The sequence below is a fragment of the Haplochromis burtoni genome, unplaced genomic scaffold, assembly GCF_018398535.1.
Source record: "Haplochromis burtoni strain Fernald_Lab_line unplaced genomic scaffold, NCSU_Asbu1 Contig_1818, whole genome shotgun sequence".
Classification (NCBI taxonomy): domain Eukaryota; kingdom Metazoa; phylum Chordata; class Actinopteri; order Cichliformes; family Cichlidae; genus Haplochromis; species Haplochromis burtoni.
The window spans coordinates 4,790-20,091 of NW_024584179.1; the positions used below are offsets into that span (position 1 = coordinate 4,790).

General features: G+C 43.1%; 2 protein-coding genes across 2 annotated transcripts; one reads left to right on the forward strand and one right to left on the reverse strand.

Moving 5' to 3' along the window:
- The first annotated feature begins 1,131 nt into the window (after positions 1-1,131).
- LOC121813514 lies at positions 1,132-9,555 on the forward strand. Its single transcript, XM_042217326.1, has 2 exons — positions 1,132-2,241; positions 5,368-9,555. The coding sequence occupies exons 1-2, from the start codon at positions 1,220-1,222 to the stop codon at positions 6,803-6,805; spliced, it is 2,460 nt and encodes an 819-aa protein (XP_042073260.1). The 5' UTR covers positions 1,132-1,219; the 3' UTR covers positions 6,806-9,555.
- Positions 9,556-9,668: 113 nt separating this feature from the next.
- LOC102289207 (asparaginase and isoaspartyl peptidase 1) lies at positions 9,669-14,910 on the reverse strand (the record flags this gene model as incomplete). Its single annotated transcript, XM_042217327.1, is given in 6 exon segments — positions 9,669-10,609; positions 11,303-11,413; positions 12,830-12,951; positions 13,487-13,641; positions 13,837-13,979; positions 14,507-14,910. Coding segments are annotated over 6 exon segments (933 nt in total). The 3' UTR covers positions 9,669-10,403.
- Between the last annotated feature and the right edge of the window lie 392 nt (positions 14,911-15,302).

Here is a 15,302-nt window from a genome sequence, read left to right on the forward strand (position 1 = left end):
CGCGCCAGATCTCTTCAAAGACGGTTATTTCGTGCACATCTGGAGAAGGCTGACTGCGACCACTCTGAGTTGTTGCTACACACTGACGTGAGGTGGCTTAGTCGAGGGAAATTCCTGCAAAGATTTCGAGAGCTCTGTCCGGAGATTAAGGAGTTTTTCCATGTAGCTGGACAAGCAGAATACATGCAACTTAATGACGGTCAGTGGCTGTTAGACTTGGCATTTTTAACCGATCTGACAAACATGTTGAATGACCTTAATCTACAGCTGCAAGGAAAAGACAAAACAGTGATCAACATGATCAGCTCAGTTAATGCTTTCAAACGAAAGATGCAACATCTCTCTTTAAAGCTGCAGCGCCATGATTTGATAAACTTTCAAAACCTGGCGTCAGAGCTGGAGATGCAGGGGATGGCCTGTTTGCAACTTGACAGTGCACGCTACACAGAGCAGATTGACAATTGTCTGTCAGAGTTTGACAAACGCTTTCAAGACTTTTCTTTGCTCGAGCCAGTCGCTACCTTCATGTGCTATCCTTTTCGGGAAGATGCTGAGGTCGATTCACTCGCATCAAAAATTGCAAAACTATTTCACCTGAACTCTTCTGGAGTGGAAGATGAGATTTTGACACTACAAGCCGACATTGAGCTGAAGTCCAGAGATCATGGACAGTTCTGGAACTTACTCACAGAAGTAAAGTACCCCAACATGAGGAAATGTGCTGCCTCTTTGACTGCATTATTCGGCTCCACTTATTTATGTGAGTCATCATTTTCCCACATGAAGATCATTAAGTCCAAGTACCGTTCCACCATGACTGATGAACATTTGGAAGTGTGTTTGAGGCTGGCCGTCAGCAGCTACTGTCCGGACTATGCATCCCTGGCTGATTCAATTCAGTGCAAGTCATCAGAGTAAACTCAGGTAATGACAAAAAATTTACATTGTTAATTGTGTTGTGAAATATTGGATATTGCGGTTATGCATGTATATACATTGTAGATATAAAGAATCCTCAATATATTTATAAATAAGTATATGTTTTGGATTTTTGTAGTGGGTAGATCATTTTGACTTGGTCATTTTATAAGTAGCTACATGCGGAAAAAGTGTGAGACCTGCCTACATGAACAGAGCATTCAATTGGCCACAAATCAAAACAGATGATGCAAAGGCTCTTCATAGCTATTCACTGTTTCTCACTGGTTGTAACAATGCAATGCAAGACATCAGTCAACTGCAAGAGATGGAGATCCCCACGAACCTCAGAGTTATTGTCTCTAAACTGCCATACAAAATGAGAGAAATGTGGAGAGTCTCTGCCTTTGACATTCAAGAAACAAGTGGAAGGAGAGCAAAGTTCTCAGATCTGGTTAGATTCATAAACAGACAAGCAAAAATAGCTGCAGATCCTTTGTATGGTGACATTAAGGATGCTGAAGACAAAGCAAAGTCATCTGCAAATGTGAGAATGACTAGATCATCCAGGCAAAGGGGAAGCACATTTGCTACAAGTGTAACACAAGCTGCAAATGAAAGGTCACCTGAAATTAATAAAAGTGCTTCTTGTCACACTAGCAATGCCTTCCAGAAACCATGCATATACTGTGAAAAACTCCATACACTGGCAGAATGTCAAAAGGTCAGAAACCAGCCTTACAAAGAAAGACTAGAGTTCCTTAAAGCAAAGGGTCTGTGCTTTGCATGTCGGACACAAGGTCATCTGAGTAAGGACTGTAAGAAAAGATCATTGTGTGAGTACTGCTCTAAGAGACATCCAAGTATGCTTCATTGGACAAAGGAGGAGGACAGTAAGGCAGAAGATTGCATCCAGAGAAATGTCTCAGACATTCCCACAACAAGTGATGAAACACACACTTCAGGCAGAATTTGTGGAGCCACAGGGGCCGGAAAAGGCATTCATGTGTTATCGATCATTCCTGTGTGGGTTAAGTTGAAGAAAGGCAATAAGTTGATTGAGACTTATGCATTCATGGACAATGGGAGCCAAGCCACGTTTTGTTCAGAAAAGCTGATGAGACAACTGGGTGTAGAAGGTAAGAAGACAAAATTCATGCTTCGCACAATGGGACAAGAAAAGATGGTGACAAGTTACCACCTGTCAGGATTAGAAGTGTGTGGTTTAAATGAGAACACCTACATAGATCTTCCTGACATTTACACTCATGCAGACATTCCAGTGTCTAGAGAGAACATCCCTACACAGGATGACTTAAAAAGGTGGCCACATCTATGCGCTTACCTGCTGCTCTCTGGCAGGTAGCTCCATGCCCTCCTGGGTTTTAAATGCACCTTAGAACACACATGCATCAACACTACAATGAGCGGGTGGAGGGAGGTTTGGAGTCTTCTCTCACCCCCATTCTCTGCGAGCCTGCTGGAGCGGGGGGGCTAGGAGGAGGAGTTGGCCGTCCGACTGCGGTCTGGAGTGTGGGCCTTCCTGCTGCTGCGGAGTCGGGGCGGTCTGCCTCCCCCCACCGCAGGGAAAAGGGAACACCACCTGGGTCTGGGTGCAGTTCCCCCCTCCAGGGGCAAGGGCACCTAGACCCGGTTGTAGAGTACGCTTGGGGAGTGTGATCGTGTGTACAGCGTCTCTTTATGTCTGTCTCCACGTTGGTTGAGTGTGGAGTAAGTGCATATGAGAGCATGAGGGTGGGAATGGATGTTGCTGTGTGTGCCTGTATACAGTGGGGCAAAAAAGTATTTAGTCAGCCACCGATTGTGCAAGTTCCCCCACTTAAAATGATGACAGAGGTCAGTAATTTGCACCAGAGGTACACTTCAACTGTGAGAGACAGAATGTGAAAAAAAAATCCATGAATTCACATGGTAGGATTTGTAAAGAATTTATTCGTAAATTAGGGTGGAAAATAAGTATTTGGTCACCTCAAACAAGGAAAATCTCTGGCTCTCACAGACCTGTAACGTCTTCTGTAAGAAGCTTTTCTGTCCCCCACTCGTTACCTGTATGAATGGCACCTGTTTGAACTCATCATCTGTATAAAAGACACCTGTCCACAGCCTCAAACAGTCAGACTCCAAACTCCGCCATGGCCAAGACCAAAGAGCTTTCGAAGGACACCAGGAAAAGTATTGTAGACCTGCACCAGACTGGGAAGAGTGAATCTACAATAGGCAAGCAGCTTGGTGTGAAAAAATCAACTGTGGGAGCAATCATCAGAAAATGGAAGACATACAAGACCACTGATAATCTCCCTCGATCTGGGGCTCCACGCAAGATCTCATCCCGTGGGGTCAAAATGATCATGAGAACGGTGAGCAAAGATCCCAGAACCACACGGGGGGACCTGGTGAATGACCTGCAGAGAGCTGGGACCAAAGTAACAAAGGTCACCATCAGTAACACACTACAACGGCAGGGAATCAAATCCCGCAGTGCCAGACGTGTTCCGCTGCTGAAGCCAGTGCATGTCCAGGCCCGTCTGAAGTTTGCCAGAGAGCACATGGATGATACAGCAGAGGATTGGGAGAATGTCATGTGGTCAGATGAAACCAAAGTAGAACTTTTTGTATAAACTCAACTCGTCGTGTTTGGAGGAAGAAGAATACTGAGTTGCATCCCAAGAACACCATACCTACTGTGAAGCATGGGGGTGGAAACATCATGCTATGGGGCTGTTTTTCTGCCAAGGGGACAGGACGACTGATCCGTGTTAAGGACAGAATGAATGGGGCCATGTATCGTGAGATTTTGAGCCAAAACCTCCTTCCATCAGTGAGAACTTTGAAGATGAAACGAGGCTGGGTCTTCCAACATGACAATGATCCAAAACACACCGCCCGGGCAACAAAGGAGTGGCTCCGTAAGAAGCATTTGAAAGTCCTGGAGTGGCCTAGCCAGTCTCCAGACCTCAACCCCATAGAAAATCTGTGGCGGGAGTTGAAAGTCCGATGTTGCTCGGCGACAGCCCCAAAACATCACTGCTCTCGAGAAGATCTGCATGGAGGAATGGGCCAAAATACCAGCTACTGTGTGTGCAAACCTGGTAAAGACCTATAGTAAACGTTTGACCTCTGTTATTGCCAACAAAGGTTATGTTACAAAGTATTGAGTTGTATTTTTGTTATTGACCAAATACTTATTTTCCACCCTGATTTACGAATAAATTCTTTACAAATCCTACCATGTGGATTCATGGATTTTTTTTTTTCACATTCTGTCTCTCACAGTTGAAGTGTACCTCTGGTGCAAATTACTGACCTCTGTCATCATTTTAGGTGGGGAACTTGCATGGTGGCTGACTAATACTGTTTGCCACTGTATGTCTGTGTCTATATGTCAGGTTGGGTGTCAGACGCCACCTCTCTGGGGACATCTCAGGCCCTCCAAGGTTTGGAGGCCTATCTCCCCCCACCACCACTTCCCCTGCCAGTGGCGGACTCCCTCAGACATCGGTGCGTTGGTGGTTCTTTGTGTCCGGGGATGGGCGTCCAGGTACACACCGGCTCACTCCTTGGCGGCCGCTTATCGGGGCCTCTCGGCCTGGGGCTCGGTCACTCAGGCACGGCTGGCTGCCGGCGGAGCTCACGGGCGCGTCACTGCAACTCCCCCTGGCTTCTGCTCCGCGGCTGCTGAGTGAGCCCTCATCTGGGACTCTCCTCAGCTCTTACTGGGACAGTGGCGCGGCTGCCCCTCTGTTGGTCTTCCTTGGTCTCTTGTGTTCTGGGGGCCTCTGGATGTCTGGAGTTTTGATCTCCTCCATACCTGCTTCATGCCCTGGAGGACGGGGCAGTGGCCCCCCCACACCCTCTAGCAGATCATTACATGAAGGAACCTTTTAAAAAAACAAGCGCGTCCATGCTCACAGGTGTACACACGGGTGATCACACCCACAAACTACACCCTTTTTGGCTCCTACCTCAAAGCACACTGTGTTCTGTTGATCTTATGTGCTGCACAATAATGTTTAATATTTAGTATTTACTGTCATATTCCCATATATCATTGTGATGTTGTTTATTCTATTACTCTTGTTCTCTTCTGCTTGTTTTCTTTTTTCTTTCTCAAGCAGGTGATCCAAGATTGCATTTTTTTCCTGCCCATTCTGTTGGTTTTTGTTTTTTGCCCTTCTCCCCCGTCCCTCTTCTCAGCTGTTTCTCTTTCCCTCTTTCTTTCTCCCCTTCTTTCCCCCAGTCAAGTCTGTCCCGTATTCAGCAAGTGAAAATAAAATAAACAATAAAAGGTGAATCAAATGGACCATTATGGCAAGGCTGGGATGGTCAATTTGGTAAAGTAAATCCGTTGGGCATCTTTCTTTGCCTTTAGACAACAAATTCTGATGGCAAAAGAGCCAAACGGGACAGGAAAAAAAAAAAAAAAAAAAGGTGGCCACATCTTCGGCAAATCAAGTTCCCACATTCAGACGCAGACATTGGACTTTTGATAGGATGTGATGTGCACAAGGCTATGGAACCATGGGAGATTATTCATAGTAACGATAACGGTCCATATGCTGTTCGAACAGTCCTGGGTTGGGTTATCAATGGCCCTCTCAAGAGAGATTCTTGCTCTACTCCTTCTGACAGAGAGCTGAGTGTTTCAGTAAATCGCATCTCTGTCACTAATGTTGAGAATCTTTTGATGCAACAGCTCAACTATGATTTTCCAGAGAAAGCTTCTGAGGAAAAACAGGAAATGTCACGAGAAGACATCATGTTTATGGATTCTGTCAATGGCACAGCTGGAAGGATTAATGGTCATTATAGCATAGGTCTTCCTTTGAGAAACAAAGCTGTCAAAATGCCAAACAACCGCAGTGCAGTAATGCAGAGGGCAGAGAATCTGAAAAGAAAATTAATCAGAAACACAGAGTTTCACAAGGAGTATCAGAGCTTCATGTCTGACTTGCTGAATAAAGGCTACGCAGTTCAGGTACCAAACACAAAGACTACCCCTGAAAATGAGAGAGTTTGGTACATACCACACCATGGGGTGTACCACCCCCAGAAAAGAAAACTCCGTGTAGTTTTTGACTGTGCAGCATCCTTTCAAGGGAAATCACTGAACGAAGAACTCTTGCAGGGGCCAGACCTAACGAACACACTGATTGGGGTACTAACAAGGTTTAGGTGGGATCACATTGCCTTGATGTCAGACATAGAAGCTATGTATCACCAGGTGCGAGTACCTCCAGAGGACAGTGATCTTTTGCGTTTTCTCTGGTGGCCAGATGGGAACTTGAATGAACCTCTGCAAGAATACAAAATGATGGTGCACTTGTTTGGGGCAACATCCTCCCCAAGCTGTGCAAACTATGCACTAAACAAAGCAGCAGAAGATGCTAAAGAAAAAATGCCACTAGCAGCAGTTAATGCTGTTCTGAACAATTTTTATGTAGATGATTGTCTTCTGTCAGTTTCAGATGAAACAGAGGCATGTACTATGGTCAGGGACCTGACTGCATTGTGTGAGAGTGGAGGATTTCACTTAACAAAGTGGATGAGCAACAGCAGAGTTGTCCTTGCTTCTATTCCTGAAAAGGAAAGAGCAAAAGAGATTAAAGATTTGGATTTGAGACATGATGCACTACCAGATGAAAGAGTCTTAGGAGTGAACTGGTGCACAGAGGCAGATGTATTCAAGATCAGGATAACTGAAAAACCTGTGCCAAAGACTAGGCGAGGCATCCTGTCATTTGTAAGTGCAATATATGACCCATTGGGCTTTTTGTCTCCTGTCATTCTGACAGCAAAAATCATCCTGCGAGAGCTATGTGGCAGGAAGATCTCATGGGATGAGGAAATCCCAGCTGAACTGGCTTAAAGGTCACAAGTTTGGCATTCAGAGCTTTCAAAACTTCATGGCTTTACCGTCAACAGGTGTTTGAAACCTGCTGGATTTGGAGTGGTCATATCTACACAATTGCACCACTTCGCTGATGGCAGTGAGAGAGGTTGTGGAGACGTTACTTACCTCCGTATCACAAACCAGAAAAGAGAAACTCACTGCTCATTCATTTTTGGCAAGTCCAGAGTGTCCCCTCTGAAGCAGATGACAATTCCACGTCTGGAGTTGACAGCAGCTGCAGTTGCTGTAAAAATGCACAAGCTCATGAGAAAGGAGCTGCAAATGCCACAAGAAGAATCTGTGTTTTGGTCTGACAGTACCACTGTTTTAAAGTACATTTCCAGCGAGAACATCAGATTTAAGACATTTGTAGCAAATAGAGTGTCACTTATTAGAGACAACACAAAACCAAGTCAGTGGATGTATGTGAACTCTGAATTAAACCCTGCTGACCACGCTTCAAGTGGAATGAACACAGACACATTCATGAAGTGTTCAAACGGGATTGCTGGGCCAGAGTTTTTGACAAAAGATAAGAAAAACTGGCCAATTCCACCGGACATTAAAGAAACACCAAAAAATGATGTTGAACGTCAAAGAGGTGATGAGTGTGGATGTTACAAAATTACATGAAAATCCAGTAAACAAACTGATCTCTCACTATTCAGACTGGTACCGTCTAAAAAAGGCAGTTTCCTGGATACTTATGTTCAAGCAGCTGCTTCGCAGGTTAAGTGCACATCGGAAGCTTCTCATGTCACAAGCAAGTGGCTGTGAAAGCAGCAAAAGGAAATCTGAAAAGGTTGCAGGTCAAATGCAGCAGTTCAAAAAATGTATTAAGGGATCTTCACTTACTACTGCAGATGTTGCAAAGGGAGAAACTGAGATTGTTAAGTTTTGTCAAAATCAAAGCTTCGCAGAAGAAATTGCAAGTCTTCAAAAAGGTGACAAGCTTAAAAGGAGCAGTCACATTGTGAAGCTGGATCCTTTTGTCCAGGATGGAGTTTTAAGGGTTGGCGGTAGGTTGCATGAGTCTGCACTACCAGCCGATGTTAAGCATCCAGTGATTCTCCCTAAAGGTCATCATGTTTCTACTTTGATTCTGAGACACATTCACCAAGAAACAGGTCATGGAGGAAGGAATTACACATTATCCAGGCTGAGATTCTGGATTCCACAGGCAGATTCAGCAATAAGAAAGATCCTGTCAAAGTGTGTAACATGTAGAAGGACATCTGCGAAACCTGGTGAACAAAGAATGGCAAACTTGCCACAAGATCGCCTGATTCCTGACAAACCTCCATTCACAAAGTGGGCATAGACTATTTTGGACCTTTTGAGGTCAAGCATGGGCGCAGCAGAGTTAAGCAATATGGTGTATTGTTTACATGTCTTGCTGTTAGAGCAATACACATAGAAGTTGCCCACTCACTTGAGACTGATTCTTGCATAAATGCATTCAGGAGGTTTATTGCAAGACGAGGTCAAGTGTCTGTCATGAGATCAGACAATGGCACTAACCTTGTGGGTGCAGAAAAGGAAATGCGTGAAGCAAGCAAGGGATGGAATCATTCAAAAATCTCAGAAATGCTCATGGAAAAGGGCATCACCTGGATATTTAACCCCCCAGCATGGTCACATTTTTGGAGGAATCTGGGAGAGGCAAATTCGCTCAGTTAGGAGAATTCTTAACCAGATCCTAAAGCAGCAACCTCTGGATGATGTATGTTTGCGGACATTGCTATGTGAAGTTGAAGCATTTGTCAACGGCAGGCCAATAACAAGAGCGGCTAATGACCCCAATGATTTAGACGCACTTACACCCAATCATCTACTTCTTCTTAAAGGGCAGCCAGTACTGCCACCTGGATTGTTTCAAAGAGAGGACTTGTATGCAAAAAAAAAAAGGTGGAGACAGGTGCAGTACCTGTCAGACATTTTTTGGAAGCGTTGGAATAAAGAGTATTTGCCGCTTCTACAAGAAAGACAGAAGTGGTTAGTGACTAGGAGAAATCTGAGACCAGGAGATGTTGTTCTCATAGTTGATGACAGTGCACCAAGAAGTTCCTGGTTAATGGGAAAGGTTGAGAAATCAGTTCCAGACTCACATGGACTTGTCAGACGTGTTTGTCAAAACCAAAACGAGCGTTTTGGAGAGGCCTATCGACAAGTTATGTTAATTGCTTGAAATGGAGGCAACAGTTTGAATCTCAGCCTCATGTGTAACAGATTTATGTTCAACACATATGACTTATGTTTCATATAATGTTTGGTTAAGCCAGTTAGATTCTGAGTGTTGATATTAAATGACGCTTTATTGTGTTAATATGTAATTGTTATGCCTTAGCAGTAAGAATTAGGGGCCGGAATGTTAGCGCCATTTATAGTTATTACATGTTTTATTTTGAAAAGCCTGAAAAGGATATGATGCTTCTTTTGTGAAAAGTTTGTGAGAAATAAAACAAGCGAATGGCGGAGCGACACGATGGTTTTACCGTCGTTGTTGCACAAACCGACGCGTAAAACAGCCTCTTGTCCATCCAGACTCTTATTTTAGATATAAGAGAAATAGAGAACTCCAAGAAGAAACAAAGATTGTTAATACTGATTGTAATGGCTATCATTATGTGATCAGCAGCTCTTCACAGACACTGGGTCAGTTCATCCGCCAGCACATTTAACACACATAAAGCAGCAAGGCAGCAGTTCTCTATAAAATGTTCACAATACTTGATTGCACAACGTCATCAAAGAGCAGATTAGTGGAAGCTGAAGAGGTTCAGTAATTTACACTGACATCACATTAACACAAAAACGGTAAAAATAAAACATCTGAAGATCACATTCACAAATATTTCGATTCAGTTTATTTAAAGTCCCCACACCACATTTTCAGTTTCCGATTTATTTTGCAGTGATTGCCATTCAAACATTCAAAATGACATTCATTTAAAGAAATCTCACGAAAACTCTTTTTTTCAATCAAGAAATTTAAACAACTCTGTAATTTTATTCTTAAGAAATGAGATCAAATGAATGGCTTGGAGTTCTTAAGTCCTGTACAGGACCTACAGGACTCGTGTCCACTTTGCTTCCTGCACAGACTCACTCGAAACCTGAACTTAATGAACATACAATAAAAAAACGTTCATGGGTATTCACGGTTACGGTCTGGACTTGGTCCCTGGTACAATGCTGCCAAAAACAATCATTTACACATGATTTACTGGTGATTTTGAACTTATTGCTTAATACCATTTATCCTAAATAAAGCCCTTGCTAGGCCTGATGTATGTTAGCAATCACCAATCACAAGCACTAAGGCAATGTTAAGACTGCATTAAAGATCAGTTTTAAGAGTGTAATCTGAAATTAGTTCCAGCCTAGAATTCATAGGCTCTGTAAGCCTTTGCGGATAAAAACATTTTGTGTTATAACTTTGTGTTTTAATCAAATGCACAATGACCATCTATCTTAGCACCCGGATAAACTTGTACTGAATTTCTTTTGTTGTCCAAGTAGTATCAAATTCTCTCTTAAAAATGATAGTTAAAAAAAAGAACAACAACATCCATCAGTTGATGCTTTGGGTGAAGTGTTCTCCAGAGTACTGGCCATAGTGCACAATATCCCTCTGGGCTGCAGCCCACGACATGTAGTTGCTGCTGAAGCGGGCAGCCCAGTGGCCCTGAGGATCCACTGTCACTACCCCGCCTAGCCCCCCAAGTCTGGACTGCATGCAGGCCAGGCCCAAGTCACTGGCATCTTCTACCGACCGACCTGACAAAAGAGGAGACACAAGAAACAGCACTTTAACTCTTTTTGTTTTAATTGAACAGTCTGGAGAGAGGCTCATTGTTACAGTTAGCATTTGTGCTAAAGTCAAAACTTGGTTACAGGAAGAAAACAAGAAGAGCTTTACTGGGATAATTGGTATACTGCTACAGTGAAGGGCAAATCAAGGAAAAACAAACAAAAACCTAGGTCCAAATAGCTTCCAGGACCCCAGAAACAGTGCGTGCAAGTCCCATGGGTAAAAAGGCTTAGTCGCGGCTCCTCTGAGGAGTTTTAGTTTTTTTCTGGATGTAAATAAATCAAATATGAGAGCTGAAGCTGTGTGTGGCAAAGTGTTACCAACCTCGCAGCTGGTTCTCAACCCCCTCAGCCACAGTGGCTCAGATTTGTGTGTGTGTGTATATGTTTAGACATCTTTGTGAGGACAGAAAATTGGCATGCTACTATACTTTTGGGGACCAACAGTCACTCACGGGGACAAGATGCCCATCCCCACAAGTCTGAAGGCATTTTTTAAGCTCAAAGTGTGGTTTTAGTGTCTGGGTTACAACTAGGTTATGGTTAGGCATTCATTTTTGATGGTTAGGGTCAGGGTAAGCGCTGGGGAAAGCATTATGTCAATGAGATGTATTTACTAAGATATGAAAACAAGTGTGTGTGTGTGTGTGTGTGTGTTACCTTGCTCCATGTGGAACAGGATGAGTCTGGCCAGTGTAATCTTCATGATGGTCTCACCGTGGCCTGTGGTGGACACTGCTCCTGACTGGTTGTCAGCATACCCTCCAGACCCTGACAAAGACAAAATATTTCAGCCGTCCTGCACAGCTTACTGAGCTGTTCTCTGGATCTTCCTGCAGCTATAAGCAGGTTTGGAAGCTTTATGAAAACACTGGCAACACCCAGAGGCAGCCCTGGGAGAACAGATTTTAGCCGTGTCTTTAATGATAAACTGACAGATGGCTAATGCTGCTGTTGTGTAGTCACAATTCTAATAATTGAACGGCTAATGTTATTATGTGCACCAGACGAGCATCATAACATTTATGATGACTGTTTAATATTTTGATGTTGTGAAACAGGAGCTTTACTGACCTCCCAAAATGCCTTATAAGGACCAGGGAGGTGTGTTCTGCTGCTAGTGAGAGGCGGGGGATATGAATGTTGTGTGAAGCAGCTGGAGAAGGTGCAGATGGCATTGCTTGTATCAACACTATTGCAGATGTAACATACAGTTTATGGCACAACCTTACTTACATTCATTTGAGTCTGATCTCCCCACTGAGTTTGCAGTTTTGGTGCCTTTTGGAACATTTGAATGTAATATTTTGGCTAATATTATGGCCGTTTGTGCAACATTGTCGCAGTTGAAACACTAAATACATTGAGCAAGCCACTTGGGTGACACATGGGTGTCAGACTGAATACATCTGTCTTTTATATACAGTCTATCTACATGCCACCTTGTATGTTCTTGAAACAGCATTTGGACATTTAATACTGTCAATAAATAGGCTCTGCTATGAAATGTTGAAGAGGTTGTTATTAAAAACATTTTTTGAAGTCTCACCTGCACATGGATGCAGTTACACATTTATTTCACTAGATGGAAGACTAAGGCTTTCCCTTAAATTTGCTTGAACTGAACCACAGCAGGCAGCAACACTGTTGTGATTCAGACTTTTGGTTGTTGTAATCAAATGAATGAAATAAGTTCCAGTTCCTTTTGCAAAGCAGCCCACTGCTTTAAAACTTTGATTCTGCACATTTGTCTCTTTAATCAATGTTCTGCACTAGTTTCGGACATTTTGCCCAAGTTTTGCAGACAGTCTTTTTTTTTTTTTTTAATTCAAGCATTTGTTTCAAAAAAATACTCCTGTCACTCATTTATCGATAGTGACAGATTAGATGGGATTGACGCAACTACCAAAAGCAAGTTGCTGCCGTTTACCAAACTAGACTAGGATTTAGCCACTGATATCACAGCATACACCTATGTTTAAATACAATTTAGGTCAGAAGTTTTTTTCCTGCTGCTGTCTAACAAAACATTCTTAGGTAACCTAGAATTGAATCAAATATTAACCATACTCCCATTGTTCACTAAATAACTATTCATTTAAGACTGGCTAAAGGTTAAAAGCTCAGCGAAGACACAAAAACGATTACAACTGCATGTAAATAATTACCAGGCATGCGTGAACTGACCTATGATGGGGGTGTCACCCACCCGACCTTCCATCTTGTTCAGCATCCCACCAGTGGAAGTTGCACAGGCTAAGTTGCCCTCTAAGTCAACTGCTACTGCACCAACCGTGCCTGCCTTCCCCCTACAAAAGAGAGCAGAGCAGCAGAACATATGTGAGAGCTCTAGTTCTTTGTTCTGTTTTGCTTTTTCCTCTCCGTGTGTCAAATACACTCAGCGGCCACTTCATTAGGTACTCTTGTTTAACTGCTCAACACCAACGTCTGTGCAGTTTTCTACAGACTGGTATAAAGGACTGGAAAAGCTCTGCTTCTCTAAGATGTTTGTTTTTTAAATACCCAATCATTTTGCTGACCTGCTGTTAATTTACCCAATTAGTTGCCAAATATTCCTTTTCAGTCTTTTTTTAAAATTCAAAGTGAGATAACATCTTTCTGGGTTTGTGTAAGTCCTGCAAAGACTCGCTTCCTCCCTTTATCTACACTAAGAGACGTGAGTGAAGGAAGTCAGGGTCCACATTATGCAACACAGTGAGCTTATGGATCAGTGCGTGCACGGCAGAGATGTCTATTGATCGGTTACATACTAAAAGGGGTCATTTCATTTCATATTACTTTAAAAAAATGAATGCTAGCAAGCTTAAAACTGTTGTGTCTCACATTTGGCACTCCACAGGGTTGGCATCAGGTGCAAGGTTCTTCCTCCAGCGCATGCGGGAATACTCAGTGATGAGGGACTCCTGGGGGACCTCCTCGATCCCCATGGATCGAGCAAACTGATTAGCACCTTCGGCTGTCAGATACGCGTGACTGGTCTGAAGCAAAGATCAAAGTTCACACTGTAAACAGTTACAGAGCACATTTGAAATACTGTGCTTCGTCCAGACTATACTAACGGTTTCAGTTCAAGCATATAGAATTTTGTTCTTATCAGAAGAAGGAATCATAGCTACAGCTGTAAACATGATTCCACACAGTTCCTGCAGTTCAGTCAGGAGAAACATGCATACCTTGTCCATAACAAGTCTTGCTAGCTGGATGGGGTTAGCTATGTTGCGTACTGCGGACACTGCTCCGCTTGCCAGTGTTTTGCCATCCATCACGATAGCATCCATCTCCACCTCTCCTTTGATGTTCAGCACTGACCCACAGCCTAAAATATGAATTGAGAAATGATGCAGCTCCAAGAATCTTTAGTGTCCTGCAGTGACATATGGCCTGTTGGTGTCTCTTAGGTGATCAGAGCTACACGCAGCAGGTTTACTCAACAACTAAACTGTTTGTTTCTTCTCATCCCAACAAATTCTTATTGACTGCTTTACTTTCACAAAAGAAATACCACAACATCAGTGAAATATATAAAATCAAATAAGAAACATTTGTGTGGTATATTGGTCATATTTTTTTGTGCAGTGTTTTTTTAACCATTTGAATTTGATTCCTTGTGCAACCCAATATTTACAATTTTCTTACACCATCTCACTGTCCAAACAAACAAAAAAGGTAATATATTCATTTCTCTCTGTTCATAGTGTCATTCATTCATATATTTTCACTTACTATGTATATATGTATATATATATATATATGTAACATCATATATATATATATATATATATTTTTTTTTTTTTAACTTTTATTTAACTTTTTTCCATAACAAATTCTGAGTTTCTCCATTACCTGCATTGAAGGCAGGGTTATTCTCCATCTGGCTCACAGCCTCCACCACAGCATCCATGCTGCTGCCCCCTCCCTTGAGGATAGCGTACCCTGTCCGCACTGCTGCACAAACCCCTGAAATGGACAGTTCCATCCGCTCCTTTGGGACAAACCCTGCCCCTCCATGCACCACCACCACTGGCAAGAGGTCAGTCATCTGGCAAGAAGTGTCACTCAAATAATATCTGGTGAATTTTTCAGCACAAACAGATATTTTTAACGCACGCACACACGTACACAAACACACAAACACGCACACGGGTTATGTTAAGCAACAGGTATTGTTACGACCCGGCTCTGCTAGGCGACAGCGGATGTAACATAAATGAGCCCAGAGACCAGGAGGTTAGATAAAAAGAAAAACATGAGGTTTATTAACACAACTGAAAACTGTTAGTGAAACAGCTCACTAGGCAATAGAGGGATTTTAGACAAACATAACAAACAACTCAAGTAACACTACTAACACCAGTAGAACACTATTCATCTAAACATCTCACGGGAGGCGGAGGCGGAGGCAAAGGCAAGAGGGACAGTCTACACAGTCTGTTCGAATCAACAAGTCCCTCCACGAATGAAGAATCCACAGCCTTTTATATTCTCAGGTAATTGCAGGCAGCTGTGTCATTGGTCTGTCGTACTCAAGGCTCCTGCAGCAGCCAATGGTGTGAGTGGTCTGACACGCTCTGATCTGCATGAAGTTGGGGCGGGTATAGGTCCGGGCCAGCCAATCCCCCGTGAGTCCTGGAGCACTTTG